The 24,484-nt window shown below is 34.7% G+C and overlaps 1 protein-coding gene across 5 annotated transcripts; it reads right to left on the bottom strand.

Moving 5' to 3' along the window:
- Positions 1–283: 283 nt before the first annotated feature.
- LOC149578779 (Protein kinase superfamily protein) lies at positions 284–24,484 on the bottom strand. Of its 5 annotated transcripts, none has more exons than XM_089831559.1 (8): positions 24,186–24,400; positions 11,905–12,045; positions 8,350–8,419; positions 8,092–8,229; positions 5,741–6,079; positions 5,297–5,551; positions 5,013–5,146; positions 284–649 (listed from the first exon to the last, which is right to left on the bottom strand). In XM_089831559.1, exons 4-8 carry the CDS (start codon positions 8,222–8,224, stop codon positions 455–457), a joined length of 1,056 nt encoding a protein of 351 aa, XP_089687685.1. In that variant the 5' UTR covers positions 8,225–8,229; positions 8,350–8,419; positions 11,905–12,045; positions 24,186–24,400; the 3' UTR covers positions 284–454. The 5 variants fall into 5 exon arrangements, with proteins under 5 accessions (XP_089687685.1, XP_089687675.1, XP_089687660.1 ...); XM_089831549.1 differs by having other exon boundaries at positions 11,912–12,045; positions 24,186–24,325; XM_089831534.1 differs by having other exon boundaries at positions 8,092–8,253; positions 11,912–12,045; positions 24,186–24,301.

Here is a 24,484-nt window from a genome sequence, read left to right as displayed (position 1 = left end):
AAAGGGTTTAGAACAAGAACAATCAATTTATGGAACAGGTGAGTGGGCTTTTTTTTAAAACCTGCATGACTGATGCAGTGTCCACTACAGGTATTTGAGATGTTTTAACCAATAAGGATCTTATAAACAAAAATATAAGGACAACCTTGATGCTTCATCTTTGACCTTTCATTGTAATGTGTGAAATTATAGCTTTCTAGCCAAAAAAATCATAGTGTGCTGCACAAATATTATTCACTTGTTATGCAATTTAGCTATTGCGCAGTTGAATAAACGTGACTCAAAGTAAAACTGCCGAGACTGTTATTAGCTTGTGCAAAATACATACAAATTAATAATCAGGAATATAAATGATTTAGTCACTGGATTAGTTAAAAGTGCCCGACTAAACCAATATATAGAAGTTGTTTACTCTTTTCAATTTTCTAAAATGATATTCTCAAGAGCAAATCTGCTAAGTAAAACTTCCTGATTTTATTTGTTCAAGCATTTTGACAATTTGTGCCATTGTTGGCCTTTCAACTGAATTTAGATTTAAACATTTATAGGCAATTAGAAATGCATCTTTAATCTCTTTCTGTGTTGATAAATCTGTCAACTCGGCGTCGAAGGCATACTCCTCGCAGCCATCTTCAATAAGTGATTTTACCTGTACATTAAGCTTGGGAAATCAGATCATATTTCTATGCAAGATTCCCAACTTGACATTCTGAATCACATTAAAGATCAAATTTTAGACTAAAATAAATATAAGCTTAAATTTGTAAACTGGTAGAAAATTTGAGATTCCACGCAGAAAACATGCCAAATTCTGACAATAAACCATATACTTAAGATTGTATCATGATAAATTAACTTAAGATGGTAAATAAATTAAGAAACTTTCCTTAAAAGTACTTGACACCAAGTCACACAAAAAACAACTTAGGTAGAATAGGCACTAAAATTGGAGAAGAAAATAGGACTACATTGAATTTTTACCCGAAAACATAAGTTTCCCAAACCATTGTAAAAGTTTTCTTTAATAGATTATTAATTCCAATTTATTATCCATCCATAACAATGCAAGATGACAATAAATAAGAACACTTGTAAGAGTGGAGAGATTCCCTCTCATTAAAGATCAAGTATTTGACACCAAATCACACAAAAAACAAGGCAGTATAGGCAGTAATATTGGTGAAGAAAATAGGGGAGAGGACTCGCGAACACCCTAACTTTGTGCTTATCAAAATCCTACGTGGAAATTTCAAATTACTGCCAATTTTTTCAAGTTGTTTGCTTATAACTAAGGTTTCAAGTCCACATCATTAATTATGATGGCACATCAGCATACTTTTTGCCAAGTAGTCCAAAACAACACAAATAAAAAGTGAGACCAATGGTCATGCAAAAATGGTACCAATATATGCACAGCTGATGTGGCATCACATCATCGGTTGCTTCTTACAAATCAGGGTACATTTCATTCAATTTTGGGCAGTATCATTGTACTAACAACTTTGAAGTCACAACTATTGGTGCAATGTTGTCAGAAAATTGGATGTTAAATTAAATATTGTAGGTATCAAGTCAACGACTCCCATCACAATCATTGGAACCTGTTCAAGTACTGGGTCCTTTCCCCTAGGACCACACTGAATTTTTATTCAAAAACATAAGTTTCCCAAACCCTGGTAGAAGTTTGTTTTAAGAGATCAAAAACCCCTAATATTATCCATCCATAACAATGCAAGATGAAAATAAATAAGAACACTCATAATCTGTTACGTATGGACCGGAGAGATTCCCCTAATGGCAACAATTTGGATGAGAATTTGGGCTGCATTTATCAATATAAATATGAATAAAAATTGGAGGGCCTGGGAAGCGAGGACTTCTCAGAGGAGAATGAGGAAGAAGAACCAGTGGAGGAAGATGCAGAGGCAGAGGAAAACAATGAGCAGGAAGAGGACGAGGCAGAAAGGGAGCAGGAAATTGCAGAGACCAAGGTGGATGCAGAGGATGAGTCAGAGATTGATGAGGTAGCAGAGGAAGAGTAAGATGACTCCCAGGGACTGGACCCACAACAGGACAAGGAGGAAAAAGGATAATTGTCTTCTTCAGACTGAGGTTATCAGATAAAAATCTTCATACTTTGTTTTGTCTAGTTTTTCACAAAAGTATCTTGTAGCTTCTAGTGTTTGATCTATCAATGGATCAAGATCAAGTTTTTAGGCCAGTGGCATCAATTTGAAACTTAGGCTGCTACTTTTCAGTTAGAACTTAGAATATGTTTCCTTTTATGTTTTTTGAACTACTTCCAGAAACTATGTGGTTATAAACTATGTTGTTTTTATCATATTTTAATACACATTTGGTTTCGGCCCTTTATTTAGCAAAAGAAAAACACTACAAAGAGCGGAATAGAGAAACCAAAAAGGAAAAAAAATTGTATTTGGAGAAGATACCGTTCATGATTTAGAAAGCAGAAAACAATGAGCAAAGAATCCTAACATTAATAAGACTAGATTACCCTTTCAAGAGAAGATGGGACCCTGGACCATTTCCAAGCCATCTGAATACTAAATAGGTATTAGCTCGTTATTTCATTACCTAGTCTTGCAATGCAAGGCTACAAATGGTGCAAAAGCTTCAAGTGTCATACCATACACGTTAGATTTAGCAATACACTAATCATCTTTCATGCTAACGTGATGCTCAACCATTATAACTGAATACACCATGTTCAGCATTTTATTCATCTGGAGTATTATAAACAGAAAATCACATGGAGATATAAAAGAATTTAGTACCAGACATTTCCTTGGAAAGACACTCCAGGGCATAACATGGCAATAAATCACCATAGGATGGTCGCATAGACAAAAAATATTAACTACATAATTGTGAAGAAACCACGTATATGATCCAAGAAGCCACTTGACTAGAATCTCTTCATTGATAAATAGGATCTAAGTGGGGCTTTATTGGATGCAAGATAATGGAAGCCAACCTAGTTACTCAGTCAGGGTCATAATCTCATATTAAAGGGCATGATGTCCTTGATTAAGCATGCCTTCATCTTTTAATACTCATACAAGGCAATGGGTGCTTTGCAGTAAATGTATGTATCTGTAACAGTCTGGGAATCAGCCCCTTAGATCAATGATTAGCATTCTCAGTCTAGCAACTTGACTGGGAAGAACTAAGTTCCTTTGGCCCTGCCTACTATAATATTGTATTGACAATTGGAGACATAATATTTCCACATATTGAGAAATTAAACATTGATTCCATGGTAGGTTTTTGCTGTTTCTACATGTTCCTCTCTGAAACAAGGGTGATAATTGGTATGCATACGTAGTTTTTTGCATGAAAAACCCTAATAAGGAGGTCAACCTGCAGACTCTTTCATATATTATACATTCTCAGATTAATTTGCATTTTATGATGTACATTGTAGCTACCATAATTACTTTATCTCATACTCAGTGATCATTAAATGATGCCTGAATAAGAAAATGAAGGTCTGTGGATGACATGATAGGAATAACAATAGGCCTAGAGGTCATGTCTCAAACTGGATATGATACTGATATGCATCAAGGTACAAGGAAATATAAATAATATTGTCTAAATAATACACTACCTGCACCTGCGCACAATTAATAGACTAGGATAGCTTTGTGGGACTCGAGGCAAAAACAATTCAGAATCTCTTTCACAAAATACACAAGCTGTGGTTTGTTTAGAGTGAAACTGTCAATATTCTCCAAACAGAAAGACTCCCAAAATTTGTAAGTTATGGTATTTCTAGGGGTGCATGAATGTTAGTTCTACTTTGAGGTTTTGACTATTTTAAAATGTTCATATATGTTATATGTTCATATAATACAAGGATGATGTTATTTGTCATGTTTCCATTGCTCTAGCAAAGAAGACATTTTTTTCTGGAGTGATCTGATGCTTCCATTTTTCTTCTTGTTGGTTTCTCAATATACATATATGCACTTAAAGGATTGCATCCTTGCTTGGACTAAATTAATATAATATTTTGTGCACACATGGTACTATTTCAAAGGGATCACACAAAACTTAGTGACCTTTGATCTTTTTAATTAACTGTTCTTATTAATGGCTGTCAAAAAATATCAGAGATGTTTGATAGAACCTCTATAAGCAGGAGATTATTGATTTAACAATCAACAGGTTGTATGCTCTTTAAAAGTAGCTCACAAAACAAAGTCTAAATCTACTCATAAAAATGCTGATCACCTGCCAATTGTAAAGGCAGCAAGCAGTTAATCAATAGTTCAACAGAAAATTCTGGCATGCACTTTCTTGCATTGATTTTTTATAGCAAACAATAAAGTAAATATCTCAGCCTAATTTATGCTCTCAAGGAGACTTGACAAGATATTAAAATGTATTGACACCTGACCTTTCTAGAAGAAAATGTTCAAATTGATGACATTTGAAAAAATAAACATAAAAGCCATGTAATGCCATGCTGCAAGTCAAAGAATATATCATGTAACATTGGGCCTTCAAAATAACTAGTTCATTGTAGTTGGATCTTACAAAAATCAAAGAAACATATTATAAATAGTAAATACCTCAAGGAAAATCATTATGCAGCAAAAGATTATTAAAATATAAAGCGCAGCATGTAGTTGGAGACCCCTCAAAAGAAGCTCATAAAAAAAAAGTTCAAATCTATTCATAGTATTGCTAAGGTAGAGGGACCAGGCAATTTTAAATATGGTTGTTAATAGATAGCCAGTTTTGCACTTTCTAATAGTTGTGATTTTGATCAAACAACTAAAGAAAATGATTCAGCATCTGTCACCTCTATTTATTTTCCTAAGAAGGCTAGGAAAAAATAAATGACGCGACAAAAGCAAAATTATTATTATGACCACAACAATATGTACTGCAGAACATTCCAAACAATTTTTTCCATCTTTTTCCTTTCATTCATTGCCCTTTTCTGTCCGAAATTATGGGTAAAAAAAGAGGAAGAGATATACCGATGCCACCATGTTATTCCCTTTCTCAACAAATGCTTCATCAGTTGGCCTTTTCCCTGTTAAGAGCTCAAGCAAGACAACACCATAGCTGTAGACATCTCCCTTTTCTGTGGCTCTCCCTGTGTCCACATACTCTACAAAGATAATTGACACAGTAAGCCATGACGATAATAAATGCACATGTAAATATTGCCTGATGGCCCTGATAAGAGAACAAAAGAAATGAATAAAACTACAAAAAATTGGATAGAATTAATTATGAAAATATTAGGATTATCATTCACCAGGAGCTAGATAGCCAAAGGTCCCTGCTACAAGAGTAGATACGTGTGATTGTTGAGGATTTATCAATGTTGCTAAACCGAAATCAGCAATCTTGGCATCCATGTCCTCATCCAGCAAAATATTGCTAGACTTAATGTCCCTATGAATGATGCGTGGAATGCAATCGTGATGAAGATATGCTATCCCACGAGCAGCGCCAAGTGCTATTTTGTGCCGTGTGGACCAATCTAAAGGTACTCTATTTGGAGAGCTTTCTGCAACAAAATAAGAATCCTGGTGAAAACTCGCTTTAGAATCTACATATTAAAAAAACGCATGAAACACCATATAAACATATTTAAAAAAACACACGAAACACCATACAAGCTGCCAGCTCATCTTTGTTAATTATGAGGCATCATAAACAAATAGTGAAGTTGGCAAGGACTGAGGTTGGAACTTACTGTGAAGAATTGTATCCAGACTCCCATTCTTCATGAGTTCATAAACTAAAATGTTAACATGAGGCGTACTGTAGTAGCCACGGAGTGTCACTACATTCCTGTGCTTTATATCACCCATTGCATTAAGCTCTCTCTCAAAGCCCCGCTCTTGATCAATGCTACCTCTGCTAAGCCTTTTTATGGCAAAGGCTGTATGTTCATCTATGACCACTTTGTAGACTGTAGCAAAGCCACCTGTACCGATGATATCCTTGCTGGTCAGATTCAGTATCTTCTTCAGCAAGATTTCAGATGTAAAGGAGTCCTTTCCTGATGCCTTGAACAGTACCATTTTACCACCTGTCTTTCTATCCAGTTAGTGTTCTCAAAGAACTTTAAGCTTTACTGATTTACTCTAGCTTTATTCATGATTTAGTTTTGATGTTCTTGAATAGTTAACTGCCTGCACAATTATTTAATATTCTATTTCTAGTCCTTTTATATTGTTTAACTTGGTCAGATGTCAATGCATGAAACTAAATAATCAGTGCATGAATCTTAAATAAAGACAATTACAGACCCCACAGGAGAGACAGCAAAGCAAAGATATTATCGTTAAATCACCAAGTAGCATCCTTGCAGTGAGCATCTTGGATAGACGGATAGACAAGTGGCATTTACAGAAAACACAAAAAAAGCACTCGTTATGGAATAAATGAGAAAACTGAAAAGGTCTTCTATGCCGAGAGAAGCTAGGAGACAAAACCAGTAAAAGCAATAGAAAATGTAAGCTGTATACAAAGATAACAACAGCGATTTGGAAGACTAAAGGATACAACTTTGATACAACTGGAAGAGTAAACACCTTAGAAAATTGTAAAATTCTGCATAAATTTGATATAGTTGGACACAAATCAGAAAGGAAGGCAGAGTTGTGCAATCACAGGAACAATAATATCCAACAGAGTTCAGCAAGGGTAAATTTAAAATAATTTGAAAGGAAGGCAACAAAAAAATTCCCAAAGGCAACAACATAAATTCACAAGTACTTGTAACAGATGGAACAGATCTATAAAGTACATACTACAAACCAGAAGGGACTATTAATATTGATTTACTTGCAGTTAGGTATTTCTGGGTATATATATTCATGATGGTAATACTGTAATACATATGACAGACATAAGAACCATGCACATTGATGGGTTCTATAATGATATCATTAAAGAAGAACAAGTTAAGAACTGAAGACAAGCCATTAAAATAGATAGATTCTTGAGACCTTATATGTAAGGCTGAATATTTTCCCACTCTGTATGAACTGACTAGCTTTACAACTTGGTCTACAGAAGATCAATGGAAATGCAGGAAGATGATAGCAACTACTTTGTTTGAAATGATCTGGTATCATCCAGACAAACAAAATAAGAGATCAGAGTGTCATGGTTAAATTTATTGCTAACTCTCACAAAGTATGAATATGCTAATATGTTTTCTATATTGTTGTCGATGACAGACTAAAGCATTGGTATCTAGTAGAATATACAAAAAGAAACAGTTGCATATGAAACCGATGAGAAGACTGAAGTTTTTTTAAGAAAATGAATTCCATGAAGGATTGCAATCTATTAAATAGGTGAATAACTTTAGTAGCATAAAAGGCATCTTAATGGAGTTTAAATATAATGAACCCTACATAGCAACAGGTTTGCTAGATGAACAACATATTTATCCTATCTGAGATTATTGACAGTGAAAGACACAAATAAACAAGCAGTTTTCCCATTAAATAAGAAAACTGACAAGTAACATGGTTAACCTATAAACACTAGGGATGTGAATCTTGACTTGTCCAAAAAAAAATGGAAGAACGAACCTAAACGAATATCCCTCAAAAGAGATTTCTTAAATAGTTTAGATGGGAAGCTTGTTTACACAGCACATATATGAATGAAACTTTCAGAATCAGATGCATCAATTATGAAAAGTTAATAGTCATATTTCAGTTGTAGGAAGTTATTCAGGTTACTTCCATTGTTTAACTAATAGGCCCATCTAGTTTTTATTTTATCTTCATTGCTATCAAAGTAATAACATTAACTAAAAGTCTTCATATTATTTTATAATTTTCACCAATGAATTGCATCTCCATAAACATGAAGATTAAAAAAAATGGCACTTTGGAAGGACTTGGTGTCTAGAAGAAATATAGCAATTATACTAAAGCTCCTTTGCAAAACTGCAATAATGCCTATATGAAATCTGTAAGCGTTAAATATGTGATTGCAAATATCATCAATTTCATTAAGATAAACACCACCTTACATTCTCTAACAAATTTAAAGTCTAATGTAGTTGAAATGGTGACATACCTGCCATATTGTCTTCACAAACACGTCGTTTTCGATACCATCTTGAGTAAAGCAGAAAAGCAATGATAATTTTTGAAGTGACAAAAGCCAGGACACATATGGTGATATATAACCACAAATGAGGTGTATTCATGTTTTCTGCGTGAAATCCAAAAACACAAGCTACCAATATGATCAGGTGATTGAATCATCAAACCATAGTCCCATGGAAAGAAACATTCAAAGATTGCATAACTTTGAAGAACACCTGATATTTACCATGGGTGTGCCACTATACTTTAGTGGAAAGAAAAGAATACTTGCATTCAGAGAGCTTCAATGTAGCATCCTAGCACAAGTTGAGACCAAGTAAATTTCATTGAGAACATTATGATTAACTTTCTTACAGCAGATCCAACCAACAGTAACAATAATCACAAACATGGGGTTGACTATGGATCTAAAAAAGCATGCAAATTATTGTGCAACAAAAAGACAGCTAGTTTTGACTGATATACAGCTCAGAAATCTCAGAAATGCTATACATGACTGCAAAAAGCTAGACATTATGTGCATGCATTCAAATTCAGAACTTACTACAGAATATAGCATTCATCTCAGAAAAACATAAATCTAAAAGGAAATTCAGTTACGGGATGATGTTCCTTAAAGAGGTTGAAATAGATGTCTGTTCAGTCCATCGGGACAATCAGCTCCTTTAGATTTTATATTTCTATTTTCCATCACAAATACATTTACACTTATCAGCATAGTTGCAAAGCTTGCTGAGTACTTGCCAGCCAAATTGCCAAGCGAGTTACTCACCCAATAACTGTCGAACAGTTTTTCATAAAACTCGTGGCAATTTTTTCCTTGTGAAACTCATAAGTTAATGCAAAAAGTGACAGGTTTTGTGTTCATAACTCATCCAAATCCATATAAAAACCTTTTTCTTGCCTGTGATTAAAGAAATAAGATTTTCACTTGACCCCATTGGGGAAGTGGTTCTGCCTCCCTGACCTTGCTGCATTGCCCCCAAGTCCCCACAAGGGATGCTGCGCTGTGTTGCCCCCAAATCCCATGAGGGGCATTTCCCTTTATCCCTATCAAGGTCTTCACTCCTAAATTCGCATTAGTTATTGGGATCTCTTGTCAAATAAGAGAATGATAACAATGAGTGAGTGACTAGGAATTGGAATATAAATCTTCAGTATGTTAACATAGATTTTATTATCACACAGCTAGCCAAAAATATCTTTAGATGAGGCAACTTCTACATATGAAATGGCTAGTGGAAGAGGCAATGTAGCTCATTCAGAGGTTGACCCATTTTTTGGTCTATGATATGTATCAAACTCTAATTTTGATTTGTATATGATGAGCATCCGTAACAAGTTCTATAAATTTAGCAATTTTATACTCAATTTTCCGAGCTATTGTTGAGTTTTCCCTGAATTTTTGTCAAATACAGAGTTTTTGAAAATTGTGGGCCTGCAGAATTATTGCAAGTCCAAGTTCTTCAACTATGTTTATAGGTACAGGAACTTGTGCAACTTATGCAGATATGCCCAGATAAGAATTTAGCTAGGAGATGGCCCTTCTCAAAGAAGTGAAAATAGATTTCTGTTTCGTTTATCACATAAAGTTGTAAATGAAATTATTTATTAATCAAATGGAAAGAAATTCTTTAACAAGATATTGCTTAAACTTGGAGACTAAACCCTCTGTCCTTTCTCCTACCTGCACAAACATGAAAAATTTGACTACAGAACTGAAGGTGCTTTCCCAATCCATCTTGGTCACATCAATGGAATTCATGTGCCCCCCAGCCTTCCCGTCCTTTGCACATCCTTGGTAGATGTCAAGTTTAAATTTTTCCAAATAAGTATTTCAAGAGAACATATGTCTTTTGTGCCTCCCGGAAAAGTTTTGGCATCCATCATCTACATCCACTTGCTCATCATGTACTAGTTGGTTGTTACGTGTCCAATTTAGCTGACCCATTTCAAACCAGTCTTACCTACCATGCGCTTCCCTATATGTACTTGTTGGCCCTGTAATTATTTCAATCTCAAGTATGTTGGAGATTTACATTACAAATGTGATTAATGGAGACATTATTATTCATCTGACTTTGTGCCATGTTCATTCTGTGTGGTCATACGGATGCCTGCCAAATTATGTGTATGCATCTGTGCACACATGAAGAATGTGATGTATTATGTTCTAGTATTCCAATCTACATTATAAAGCTATATTTATGGCATGATTGTTATTTGGTACCTATATTACCCATGTGATGTTACAAGTCATTTCTTAAAGACCAGTTAATAGATTGTTAAGAAGAAGATTGCAAGCATTGCTCAGAGCCTAATAACAAGAGTCAATGGAAATGATTCTTTCATTGAAAAAGAGAGTTCCTACCAGACTGTTTCATACTTTTTTATAGCAATAGGAGGGCATTGCAAGCCAACGAACAAAATAAAGGTGTTCGATAACAATGGCTAGCAATGATAGTAACATGACTCTAGTTTTTAGATTGGCATTGGACATAACACTTAAATTTTAAAAAAATTAAATAGATTCCTATACTTGCAAGCTGTAATAATATAATACAATTAAAAAAAGTGATTCTACTTTAGAAGTATGTCCAATAGTAGCAAAAGTGCAACTTAAGCAAACATATCCAACCATAGTGTCCACAAATAGTAATATGCATTTGGAAAAATAATAATGAGAAAGCAGTGAGATAGAGGAAGACTACAACTTTGAAACTGAAAGAATGCACATGGATTATGTTGGTAAATGCCCTAAAATGCAAAAACCCCTATACCTTGTGCCATCTTCTCTACCTTGCCCTTATTTTGGCCATCATTGACATTTGTTGAAAGAATTCTGTTAATGAGTCCCTTTGTCATTCAATGTTTGGTTTTGTGCTTTGTTTCCCTTCATGTCTTTGTTATGAGTCTAAATACCCAAATGTCAAAATAAGTACAAGCATCAAGGCCTTTGAGTTAATTTTCTGCCTTGGTCAAGGTTTCGGGATCTCCCTTACCTTGGTACCTTTCCCTCAAGTACCTCATTCCTCAAACCCCCACATTGTCTTATTCTCTAAAGTTTAATGTTTACTGATGTTGGCATGCCTTCCTTTCAATCATCAGTTCCCATGATTGAGGGTTTTTGGGGATCTCCTTACTTATCCTATTTGAAGTTTTAGTTAACTTTGTATTGCACCAGCAGTAAGTCTCCCACTTCAAATGCTCTCTCATATCTTTGACAATCAACATACATCTTTTGTTGGTTTTGAGTAGGATGCAAGTTGTCTTTGAGTGAGTTTAGAATATCTATCAGTGTTGCAGAAAGTATATTGTTCTCAATTGCTTTTAGTAAGATCAAATCTCCAATTCGTAAGATCAAATCTTCAAATGATACAGCCTAATACCCATATAGAGCTTCGACAGGATTTGTCCCTATTAACATTTTATGAGTAGTATTCTACAAATGTTCTTCGAGATGTAGCCACTTGACCAGTGTTGTTTGTTTCTTTGTGACATAACATAAATATCTTTCAAGCCACTTGTTTACAGTTTTTGTTTGCCCGTCTGTTTCTGGGCGGTAACTAGCACTTTCCAGCAAACTTGAAGAGTTCTTCCCAAAACAAATTTTCAAAACTATTATCTCTGTCACTAACAATGCTCCTAGGCAGACCGTATAATTTGAAGATTTCCCTAAAGAAGAGTTTGGCTACCTATGGTGCTCTATATTCAAGAGATATTATAGCATAAAAAATAAGCATACTTAGTTGATTCACCACCACAAATATAAAATACTTGCCTCGTACCTTTGGAAATCTTGTAAGGAAATCGATTGGAATACTTTTTTTCATTTTTTATTAGGTATTGGCAAAGGTTGTAACACCCTAGTTGAAAATGTTTTCTCTACCTTGCCTTTTTGGCAGATCCCAAATTCCCTAATCTGCATCAAAACAAAGAACCAAAACTTGGAATCGGATCAGAATTGGCAAGGCCTACTCAAATTGTGAATTGCCTATGAATTGGCAAAGTGAAAAAACCCTTGAAATTTAAAGATTTTAACGATTTAAACTTATTTCATACACCCTCTATTGAATATAACTTAAACACACTATAACATCATCAAATAGAAGCTTAACATACATAAACAAGAAACATAAATGATAAATCCATCACATACGTAAAATGTAAATTGTAGCTTAAGTAAATAGAAATTGATAATATCATATCATATATCCAATCTAAAGAAAGGTTGTAAGTGTTGCATATGATTGAAAGAGGTTGAGGATCCAATTAATCTTCTAAGAATGTTGGGGCTCATGGTATGTTCTATCAAGGAAGGTATTCTCAAAGTTATTTGTAACTATATTTGATGTGTTTCCAAAAAACCAATAGCTGCTGATTGAACAATAAAAAATATAAATAATCAAAATTCATAATTGAGAAGCAACCAAAAAAAAGAAACCAACAAAAAAAAAAAAATTTGTCGAGTCATGAGGCACATAACTCGCTGATTTAGGCAAAAATCACCCAGAATTGCCTAAACTGGCAATTCATGCAATTCAACGAGTTAGGAAAAATCAGGAGGGTCAAGTCGAATCACCTGAATTGGATGAATCGCAGCAATTCTCATTACTTTGCATCAAAATATCCCCTCTGAGGCCTTTCGATGAAAATCTTTCTCACTTGCTTGTATGTTTTGCGATAACCTCGATGGCTTGCTAGTGGAGTATCACGATATGCCCTCGTAATCTTTTCTTTCATTCTTAATCCTAGGACAAGATAAATTTAATCTATATAGAGAATGAGCTCCTCAACCACCTTGTATTTTTCATCTTGTAGTTATCCTTCCAATATATCATTTGCCAATGCATCCTTGGCATATTCTACTAGTATTGAAATTCTTCCAATTTGTAAAGATGTCCATCATTGAACACAGATGAGGTTTTTGAGATCAACCATAAGAAATAACATCATTCTTCCCCTTCATGTAATAAATATTATAGTCATAAGTTTGCAACTTGCTAACCCACTTCAATTGCCCACCATTTAGATCATTTTAGTTCAAAAAGAATCTTAGACTATCAGGATCGGTCTTGAAAATATTCTCCCACAAAATAAGTATTGCCTAAACTTCAAAAGAACATTTATAATAGCTAACATTGCTAGTCATAAATTGAATAGTCCGTTTCCATCTCTTAAAGCTTGTGATTCTCAGAAAATATTGGGTGCATCTTTTGCATCAATATCCCTAGAAGCATCACATTCTAACTCAAATAGAAGAGAAAGTCTAAAAGCGCTAACATAGGACAAGAACTCATTAATGTTTTTTATTTTTTCAAAAGCTTATCGAGCCTCCTCACTCCATGTAAAAGCACATTTAAGTCCTAGAAATCTCATCAAACAAGTCAAAGTCTTTAGTCATTTCCAATCTCTGATTGCTTTGATCTTTTCGTCATCCATGTTAACCCCTTCAACAGTGATTTTATACCTTTCATACATCCCAAATTCATGTTTGGATGTTTTAGTAAATAAAGATTGTTGCTCAAGTATCCCCAAAACTTCATCAACATGTCTCAAGCAATCCCTCCAAGTTTTACCAAAAACTAATATATTGTTAGCGAACAACAAAAAGAATTTCCTTAATTGCTTGCCAAATATGTGATTCATGCAAAAGATTGAAATGTGGATGGGAGATTAGTCATTCCAAATAAGACTAGAAATTCAAAATGCTCAAAATGACACCTAAAGGCTGTTTTAGGAACATCTTTTTCGTCAATGATACCCAGAATATAAGTCTATCTTGGAGATGTATACTACCCAATGAAGTCCATCTATTAACTTACCCATCCTAGAGATTGAATATCTATTCTAGAGAGTATTTTATCAAGTTCCCTATAATGTACACACCTCAGTGAATTTTTAATTTTTTTTGTAGCTAACTACGGATTAAGTAAAATTGCTTGACCTATATCATATATACCCCATCACATGTAACTCCCTAATTTTTTTCTAATTTCTTCATTATATTTCTTTGAGTGGCAGTAGGGTGGGAAATGACATGTTTTGCTCTTCTAGTTCAGTGATACATACAAAACCCCTCTTAGGAGATAGTCTCAATAGAATATTGTGAAAAGCTTTCTTATGCTTGTCTAGGACAGATTGAATATCGACATGTATACTCCTCCCTCCTTTGGATGAAGATCTATAAAGGAGCATACAACATGTCACCCACTTTATTTTCCCATGCCTAAAAGCTCTTTCAATCCTTTTTCATGACACTATCCTAGGAGAGCCATCTAATAGTTCATGGATAATTACTTCTTGGCAATTGTGTTGGAAACATAGTTCCACCTTTTGAAAGGTCTTGATAACATCTTCCTGAGGAATGTATCCATTGGAGGCCCAAAACCACATCCATAACTCCCATATCCACTAGTACATATACTCAGTTATTTGATGTCTCCCAAGGTGATGCTTAGTTGCTGAATTCATTGTGTGCAAAGAGTAGTGAATTCATCTGCTATGACTACCTTAAATCCTTCAAATTTTCCAGCTTTTAACCTTCCCCTCATTACTGAACTTTCATAATAAAATCATGTCTACCACTATTGTCCACTATGACCATCACGTTGTGTCCTTGTAAAACACAATGAATTCTAAAGGGGTGAAACAAGGGTGCCCCTAAAATAGTGGCCAATATACTGCTTGGAAATCTTCATCTCTTTTCCTCTTTTTTCTTTTGGTTTCAAATTCTTCTTTGTCCATTTCCTCACCCATCATTGCTTCTAAGTTGTATAGTTGTCCCCTTTTCAAACATTAATGACCAAGTTTCTATATTTCCTTACAAAAATAACGCAACCTTTTCTTCTTAAGCTCTTTGTTGAATTCCTTTGTTATGTGGGATTGATGTAGCGTCTCTAGTTGCCTATTTTTTTAGTAAGAGGGTTGCTAATGTGACCCTAATGGTATATTTGGAATAGGTCTACTCCTTAGATGTTGTAACTTCTAGCCTTAACTCTTTTTGGATTATATAAATTAGGTATGTAGGATCAAGGGCGCCCACCAAGCCATGGAGTGACTATAAATCCCTCAATAAATTGGTACGTGAGCCTTCCCTCAATAACATTGTTGCACCATGATTGAAATTCTTTGAAATACTCCTACATAATCCTAAACCAAACCTTGTTTCTTTAATTGTCCACTCTTTGAAATGTCTTTCAAGATGCCTCTAATCATACGAATCTACAAGTTTTTAGAGCAGATTCATCACACGTCACATTTTGATGCCCTTTGCAGCAATTCCATTGTGTCAATAATCATGTGCAATTCCTTCGAATTGTAGACTAAAAAATTTAATAGCGCCTTCTTTTTTGTACATAAGTGAAAAATGTGTCGAGCTTTTGGGTCCATGCTTGTACTACCTTACCTAATTGATCAAAATTGGGAAGACTGGTCTTACTCACTCTCTATTATAAATCTTTGTTGGGTTTCCCTCATTCTCTTCTTGAGGTATTATTTGTCCTTGCATCACAATTTCTCTAAATGGTATGTATTCTAATGTTAGTGTATTTTCTTTAACATGCTTCTACACATTCATCAAGTCCATTTGCTGCAAAGTTGGATTCTTCTTCTTCTCTTGGTCGCTCTTCTCTAGGTAAGAATGTAGACCTAGTTAATCTAGGTGATCTAAGTGGAGTCCTATTATTATTCTCAAAATGATTGGAATTAACATCTCTTCCATTGGTATAATTAGGCCTAAGAGTATTGATTTTATTGTTCGTGTTTTTAAATGTTTTAGGAATCAGTTGTGTTGTATTTTCAGGTTTCCACGTGAAAGCTCTCAATTCATTTCTTAGAGTAACCTCATCATTACCCATTTTATTACCCATGATAGGGTTGCTACTTGCCTCTAGTTTCCTCTTTTCTCTTTCCAAGGTCCATTGAGCTCTTTGACTTAATTGTATATACTTCCCTTTAATCTGCAAGTTGGCAAGATCAAAACTTTCATAACAATTGTTATCTCCCTAATTGGGATATTCCTGGTTTCACAACTGCAAGCATATTAATCACTAAAAACTAATGTTAGTAAAATATGTATCAAGAATTGATGATAATGTTCAAATCAATACATTAAAGAAAATTTGAATATTTAGATTGATAAATCATAATATCATTAATATTCAGAACATGGTATATTCCTCATAGAAAATCAGATTGAATTTCTTAGAAATGCCTGTAAACCGGCAATTCTCAAGGCTGGTCTTCCTTAACTTGCCAAAAGCATGGAAGCTGGGTTGCCCTTCCACCTCTCAGTCCACCTTGGAGGCTGGCTGTTCTTTATTAGACCCAAGATCAAGGAAGGCTGACCATCCTTCCACCTCCAATTCAACTTGATGAGAGCATGAAACAGGGTCCATCTCTTGTGAACTCGATACATTAAAGAAAATTTGAATATTTAGATTGATAAATCATAATATCATTAATATTCAGAACATGGTATATTCCTCATAGAAAATCAGATTGAATTTCTTAGAAATGCCTGTAAACCGGCAATTCTCAAGGCTGGTCTTCCTTAACTTGCCAAAAGCATGGAAGCTGGGTTGCCCTTCCACCTCTCAGTCCACCTTGGAGGCTGGCCGTTCTTTATTAAACCCAAGATCAAGGAAGGCTGACCATCCTTCCACCTCCAATTCAACTTGATGAGAGCATGAAACAGGGTCCATCTCTTGTGAACTCGAAAGGCTCGCCATTGTTCCTCTTTGCAAGGTACAATTCACAAAATCAAAACTGAATTCTTAAGAAATTTACTATATTTTTTCTAACTAAATAACTCTTGATGAATTAATAGATTTATTCTCGAATGGCTTTAATAATAAATCAATTTCTGAAATATATCAATTGCTGCTCTAACTTTATATTCTGAAATTTGAATAATTCCTCCGTTGGTTATCAACTAATTTCTGAATTGATGACCCATTGATGCCTTTCTCGGATGAATCATTCTCCCTTTTATGCCTTCAAATGGGAGGCACAAACACCCTTTAGCATTGCAAGGGATGCATCCTTCATATTCAAGCACTTCTTTTCTTATTGATAGTTATAAGAAACTGCAGAAATCTTTAATCCTGGTTGGATTCCTTAATTTCATCATTAATGATTAAATGCTTTTTAATCCTCAGTCAGCCATTTACATGGAAACACATTACAATGCCTGGATTTTACTATTAATGCTGCAATCTGTTTGTTTGTGGCAGAGATCTGACAGATTCTACTCACCGTTGGCCCAATAAGTGCAGTTTCCTTGAAGGGACAAAAATAGAGTATAGATAAAATCAAGAGTTGAATTTGGTTGCATGTTTGGAATCCTCTTGAAAAGTTAAAGAAAATTAGAACAAACACAACACATTTTGAGTCCACATGCAAACGTTGTGACTTTCAAAAGAATTAGGTTAAAGAAGATTGATGAAGCAGAAAATTCATCATAGGAAGTGCCAAATGATTATACAAAGTGAGAAATTCAAATTCACAAATTTCTTCTACATGAGCAAATTTTGGCATTTCAAATTGCATGTTTTCAACTTTCTCTTCCTTCTTGATACTCCCTTCAAGGTTCAACTTCCAAATGCTTAGGATTCTATGAATATCCCATGTAACCCTGGAAACATCCCCTGCATATTATGACCCATCCTCTATAAGGGACATACCAAGATGCAAAGATGGGTTAGAAAGGTCTGAACTCTGTATCTGATTTCTAGAAAAAATCAGAAACGTTTCCAAATGGCTAAATCTGAGGAGACGGCAAGGGAGGGATGCTCATCTTGAAGATGATTGAGAGATATCCATCCCCTACGACCCAAACAACATAAAAAATAGTTTTTTAACAAAACAATATTGGGCTTTATTCAAGCCTTAAACCTAAAATACCCATAAACCAAGTAAAAACAGGAATCAAACTCATATGGTCATTTTTCAAATTGTGAAGTAGATAAAGAAAGAGGACAATTGTGAAAAGAGAAAAGAAAAACAATGAGAAGAAGGCAAGAGTATCAACTCTATGTCATCTAAGGAAAGTTTCTATCCATTGCTCATTTGCACAATAATTTTTTGTTTTTCAAAATTTAAAAATTTAGGGAAGAAATTTTTGTTTCTTTTTGTTTTATGTTTCCCCTTACGACAATGGTTTAAATTTTCAACCAAAAATACTAGTAGTGAGGATGAAGAGGTTCAAATTCAACAAAGAGATCGTAGAAGAACTAATGGAGGTGTTGTGGAGACTTTGAGTTCAAATTAACCTATTTAAACTCTCTTTAGAATTCTTCAAGACTTATGCAAAGGACCCCATTAATATAATAAAAATCTTTTGCAATTTGCAACAGCCATAAACAAAGACAAGAAAAAGGAAAATTGGGGGGTTTAGAATAGCTATGTTAGCTGTGCAACATTTACAATAGGCGAAGGCCAAGGTGACTAGGTTGTACATTAAGGGTGAGACAGGATAAATGCCAATAAAGAGTATGTAACCTGTTCTATCATTGGCTACCTATATGAAAGGTCAGACAAGAAATAAGAGAATAACAATAAAGCGCATGCAACCTATTATATTATTGGCTACCTACATGAAGGGTGAGACAAGAAATAAGGAAATGTTAATAAAGAGTATGTAACCTATTATGTTATTGGCTACCCAAAAGATAGATATTGAAAGTCAAAAGGTGAAGGGTTCTACCAAGCAAAAAAGTGGCTTCTATTATTGCAAGGATGTTTAATGCACAATTACGAGAAGTAGTTGTGCTTCTATCACTAATGTTTTCATTAACCATGTCATGTCATTTCGTGTGGCATCTTCTCCTTATTTTAATGTTCTTTCCTCATTTGGGCCCCCTAAAGAGCATAAGCTACCTACCACACACCTCGGTGGAGAGTATTCTAAGATGAGTGTAATGATATGGAAATGAGGCAACCTTGGATAACAAATGGCTACTCTATCATCATCAAAGGTTAGACAGATTAACTACTTATCAATATCATCATCACATATTAACTAGCTTCTATTTTCTTCAATTTATCCATCATTTAGGGAAGAGAGGACGAAAAAACCCAATTTCAGATTATTTTTTAAATTTCACTAAAGAGATAGGCCCTCTAATATTGTGCATACAACCCATGTATGCAAGTTAGTTGACTTGTTGGTGGAGGGTGCTAACAAGAACATTTTATGGATACCATGTTGTGTTCATACATTAAAAGACATTGCAAAGATAGATTGGTTGAAACTATCGATAGCGGAAGCTAGATATACAAATTAAGTTTTGCAACTACCACACCTCGTTTTCTTCAATAATTTTTTGAAAATGGAATTCCTTGAGCCTATAGATACTAGATATGCTTGCTACTTTTTTTTTTTTAAAGGATGTTGAGGTACAAGAGCCTCTATAATTAATGATGGTTAATAGGGAGGGTAAATAATTAGAGGCAACCATGAAACAAATTATTTTTGACAATGATTAGTTGTCCATAGTGAAGTCCTAACTTATTATATTATTAAATTGTTCATTTATTAATGGTTTGAACTTATGATTATTATCAATCTTTGCAATAACATTTTGTGTCATTTAAATCTTAATCTTTCTTCTTCTTATTTAGATTTTAATGTTTGTAACTTGTTTGCCTATATGTTTGCTCCTTCACCTCACTTGTTATATGGGTCATACAATATGTTGATTCAAATTCTCCTAGCCTTGGAAAGATTTATGAAATAATTGAGAGCATATTTGGGCAGATAAAGCAAGCCATTCATAGTAGGGGTCCTAATTTGGGATTTTATGAGTAGTATTTTAAGCCCATTGTAACGCAATCGTAGAACACTGTGAACACCTTGATTTATATGGCAATCTCTGCTCTAAATCTCAAATGGTGTAATTTAAGACCTAGGAGAGTGCTCCTATCTCATGGTGAAAAGGTGAAAGAAGGGCTCATTAAGGCCCTTCAAAAAAAGCATTCAAATGAGGAATCTACATTACTTCAAACTTAGTAGATAGCCCTTGTCAAATTTCACTATCCAACATTCAACAAACCAAAGGCAAAGACAAATGGAGTTGCTTTAGCTCAAATTGACCCTATTGAATATTGGATGTAGCAAGGATGACCCAAAGTTGAGGATATCTCCCACTTGCCTCATTTCATAGGTTGCCAACTACTATATAGAAAAGAGGAATTAGTCTGCATGTAGCTTCATCTAGTTAATCAAGAGAAATTGGCTCACCTCTTAATGAATGGAAAATTTGTTCGTAATGAGTAGTGCCTTGCAACTCCAAGTTAAATAGACTCTTAGAAATAGCTAGACTCAAACTACATCTTAGGATGTGATCCAAATGATGCCACACAAAATATGAGAAGACACAAGGGTAGGTTGTCTTTCACTGGATGTGTCACACCCTCATAGTAGCAGTGACTCAAATCTAGACCCCAATTTTGGTCTAGTGTTAGTAGATGCTAAATTGTCAATTACATGCAACGACAAAATTTGTATATTTTTGCCAGTCTATAGTTCAAACTTACAGTCTTTGGACATTTTATTGTAATTTTTATATTACATGCACATTGACAATAAAGGCAATAAACTTTCATAAATTCGTTTGTCTACTCTCATGTAAAATCTTAGTTCGATTCTAAAGTTATTTATTAAGGCTCTATAATGTGTGTGTAAGTATCATGTTCTCGTATAATGATTTGAAATTTCAAATATTTTTTATTTTCCTTTTATTATCAATAGCCATCCCTCATAGTCTTCATCCCAGAAACTTGGTCGAGTATTGGAATATATCCTTTTCTTTTCAATTTATTCATTTTTGTCATACTCTTTCATTTCCAAGAAAAGGCTCACTTTTTCTCTAGTAGAACAACCATCAAACAACTTCATTTCAAAATTGTCTTACTCATTTGCATCATTTGGATGTTGCCAATTATTCTAACAAGCTCCTAGCTAAAAAAACTAAATCTTCATTGAAAGATATTCAATTTTTTGGAAGCCAAAAAGACTTCTTCCTTTGAGTCCATTAACAATTTGATGAGTTTGGGCCATGTTCTAAATTGTTCAATAACCTACCTTGTTACACTGACAAAGAGTCCCAAATAAAGCACCAAATCAAGTAGTTTCTCAAAGAGGGAAGGTGCAACTCAATAAATAATTCTTGAGGTTTCCCCTCTTTAGTGGTGCCAAAGAAAACATACTGAGTGCACCTAGTCACAAACGATAATCCCCTAGACATGCTTCAAGAACATTAAACACCTTTAACTTTGCATTTTTTGACCTTCATAGCAGAAGTAAGTTAAGTAACAAGTTTGACCTGCATCACTTCTCAACTTGCAGTCAATTCAAGCTTTCAAATCAGACAATTGGATTGAAGGTTTCTTATTTTATTTTTTAGCCATTTCAGAGCAATTTTAGGCTACGACGCACTATTGTTTCAGATCATAACTTGTACTTCCTGAATCACTCTCGATGATAGATGTGGAAACTTTTTAGTTGCCTGTCACGCTTCTCCTGTTCTATTCATTTTCAAAGTGTCACCACTACAAAGGTTGTCTATTGCGCCTTATTCCATGCTTTCTACATTTACCATCAGCAAAATAAGTAGAAGGACTACCTTCAAGTTATTCAGCATAGCTACAGCCAAGCTACCCATGTTGCTTACAAACAAATAAAGCTCCCCACAAGCAAAAAATTATTGGAAAATATTCCCATAATTTTAACATCATGTTATTCACCAATTGGAGTCTCATATCAGATTCCTGTTGCTCTTCTAACTCTCGAATACCGCACTAACAAAAAAAAAATGGGAAAAATATTCTTCCTTCAAGTGAATGTTTTCAACCTTCATGCTAAATTTCAGGTCATCATCCAATCAGATTCAAGACACTTCGCAATCTTCATTGAAAATTTCATCTTTTTCCAGGTTGACGATCATACATAGATTGAGGCTGGGTCCCATGGGAGGGGGCTTCCTTAAAAATAGAGCTGGAGCTGTTTGAGGGTTTTTATGAATATTTTAATCCTGGCGATCCCATGAATGCATATCTTTGTCTTCTAACATTTGTGCAGTAATATAAAAACCGATGTTAAAATAATCACTTTCCCTCCAAAATTTATTTTCTTACAAAAATCTAAAAGTTTGACAAGTGGCAGGTAAAACTCCTAAGCTAGTGGGGCAATTTCTTGCCCCACCCCATTAAAACCAGCTTAATTATGCAAGCCTAAAAGTAGTAGAAGCTTCTATTTTCAGGAAAAGGTTTTAAATAATTCTGCAACAAAAAAAAATCTCCATGGGACCCCTGCCTGAGTTGGATAAACAATACAACTTCACCAGGTGATATACGTCACACATGGGCCTTGCATAATTCTCCAAGAAACCAAGCTCACTGAGTTTTTCTAGATCTTTGAGCTTAATCCTGGCATCTTTGAAGTTTACAATGCGATTCATCTCAAGTTGTAGGAGGCACCTCACTATAGAAGGATGCTTCCATCACTCATCCCAAGGTTATCATTTACAATTTTGAGAAGATGTTAGCTTCTGTTGATGTTCAGACTCAGACCAATCGCAAGAAGCGAACCATCATGCACCTCGATCAAGGCACAAGTGTTCTAGTAACTTAAACTAGGAGGTTCTTTCAGACCATTTTAATTAGATAGTCTCATTAACTCACATAGAAATGGGGGAGAAATTCTCTTGCCTTGGCTCTATCCAGGCAGCACACATCCTTGTTAGTGGGCATCTACTTTTTGCAGCTAATGAAGAGTGTAATCCTCAGTTTGTAGATATCTCCTCTGCGTTTGTCTTTGCTGCTTGTAAATTCTCTTTCTTACCTTTCTGTTGGGAGTTTTGTGTCTATCATTGTGACGAGCAGTAAGATTTTTGCAATTGGCTTAATTGTATTTGTCGTGCTCCAATAAAGAAATTTAAGTATTCTGACAACAACCGACCATGTCTTTTGAAACTTTAACCTCTAATCATGTTTAATACAAGAATTCCTTTCGTTTCTCTGGATTTCAACCTTCTAAGATGCCTCTCTATCGTTTGTCAGTATTGTTCTCAAGGCTAGATGATTATTCTTGGATTTCTGCATTGACTAAAAGGCTTGTTTAACTCATGATGAGATGGATTTGGCTTCTATAATAATTTGTCGATGCTAAGTTGTGGTAGACATACTAAACACTTCTAATGTATAAGAACAAATGACTTGTTGAAAAATATGTGGCGGCATTTCTACAAACATGTGAAGAGAGTAAAACACAAAATCAAATCATTTTACACTCGTGTAAATCACAGCAAGGAAGGGAAATATACAAAATCATCCTCAAGAGAAGATTTGTTTTTTTCATTGATCTGGATTTCGACCTTGTTAACACTCAAATGTAAATCAACAAAGAAGGGATCAATTAGCGAGATAGGGATCAACAAAGAAGGGATCTTCAATAGGGTAGTAAAGTGTTTTCTAACTCATTGTAGTCTCTCCCAACAGAAGAATCACCAAAGAAGAACATGAAACCCATACCGAAGCAGACTGTTTACCAGTAGAAAAATCGAAAATTGGGCACAATGCATACATCCACACCTTCAAGACCAAATGAGATACTATGTCTCCTAGCCCAAGGTTTAAATATGTTTTTAACTTAATACCAACAAATTTTCTTGTAATATCGAATTTCCATTTTCCTGCGTTTGATTGTTAATGACAAGATCTTTCCAATTTCCATCTGATGATAGGCTGAGAAAGCAAACACTTTTTTCGCCAACAGAAGATGTCTAGTTACTAGAAATGAACCAAATGTAGTCTCAGATCACTGATCATAACCGACCGACGATGGATTGAGAAGCAACAGATGTGCAGTTCAAAATATAACACAGGTAATCCCCAAATCCATTCTCACTAAAAAAATTTATGGCCTGAAAAAAACTGAAACAAGATTTGTTCTTGGATGCAACACGATGAACTGAACATCAGTTGATATCTAAACATATTCAATGTACAATGTGGTCAAGCAGAAAATGCATAAAGAAGAAAATATAAGTTGTAAACTACCTGGTGCAGAACAAAATTGTCATCTCAAGGAAGGAATAAATGAAGCCTTCATCTAACAACTACATACAGCTAACATTTCAAATAAAAATGCATCCTCAGGGAATCCCCAAATCAAACAAATCCTTATTTGATTGTAACATATGAACCCAATATATGAATTTGAACAGAAAGCCCGTGCATCAATGATGTGATTAGACACAAACGTGGGCGGCCACAAAGCAAAAAATCATAAATACTGTAAAGTTGTAAGGCGGGTTTCATGCTGCAGTCATTTATTTGTCCGACTTCACAGCACAGCT

Source organism: Cupressus sempervirens, chromosome 1, assembly GCF_028749045.1.
Source record: "Cupressus sempervirens isolate cs-2001-9-10 chromosome 1, ASM2874904v1, whole genome shotgun sequence".
Taxonomy (NCBI): domain Eukaryota; kingdom Viridiplantae; phylum Streptophyta; class Pinopsida; order Cupressales; family Cupressaceae; genus Cupressus; species Cupressus sempervirens.
This window is presented reverse-complemented; position numbering and strand designations above follow the sequence as displayed.

Excerpts from the sequence above, each read along its gene's own strand:
- LOC149578779 (XM_089831540.1), bottom strand. The coding sequence starts at position 8,224 with ATGAATACACCTCATTTGTGGTTATATATCACCATATGTGTCCTGGCT. Across the intron at positions 6,080-8,091 it reads TTGTGAAGACAATATGGCAG|GTGGTAAAATGGTACTGTTC; the intron begins GTATGTCACCAT and ends ATAGAAAGACAG. Across the intron at positions 5,147-5,296 it reads CTTTGGCTATCTAGCTCCTG|AGTATGTGGACACAGGGAGA; the intron begins GTGAATGATAAT and ends TTATCTTTGTAG.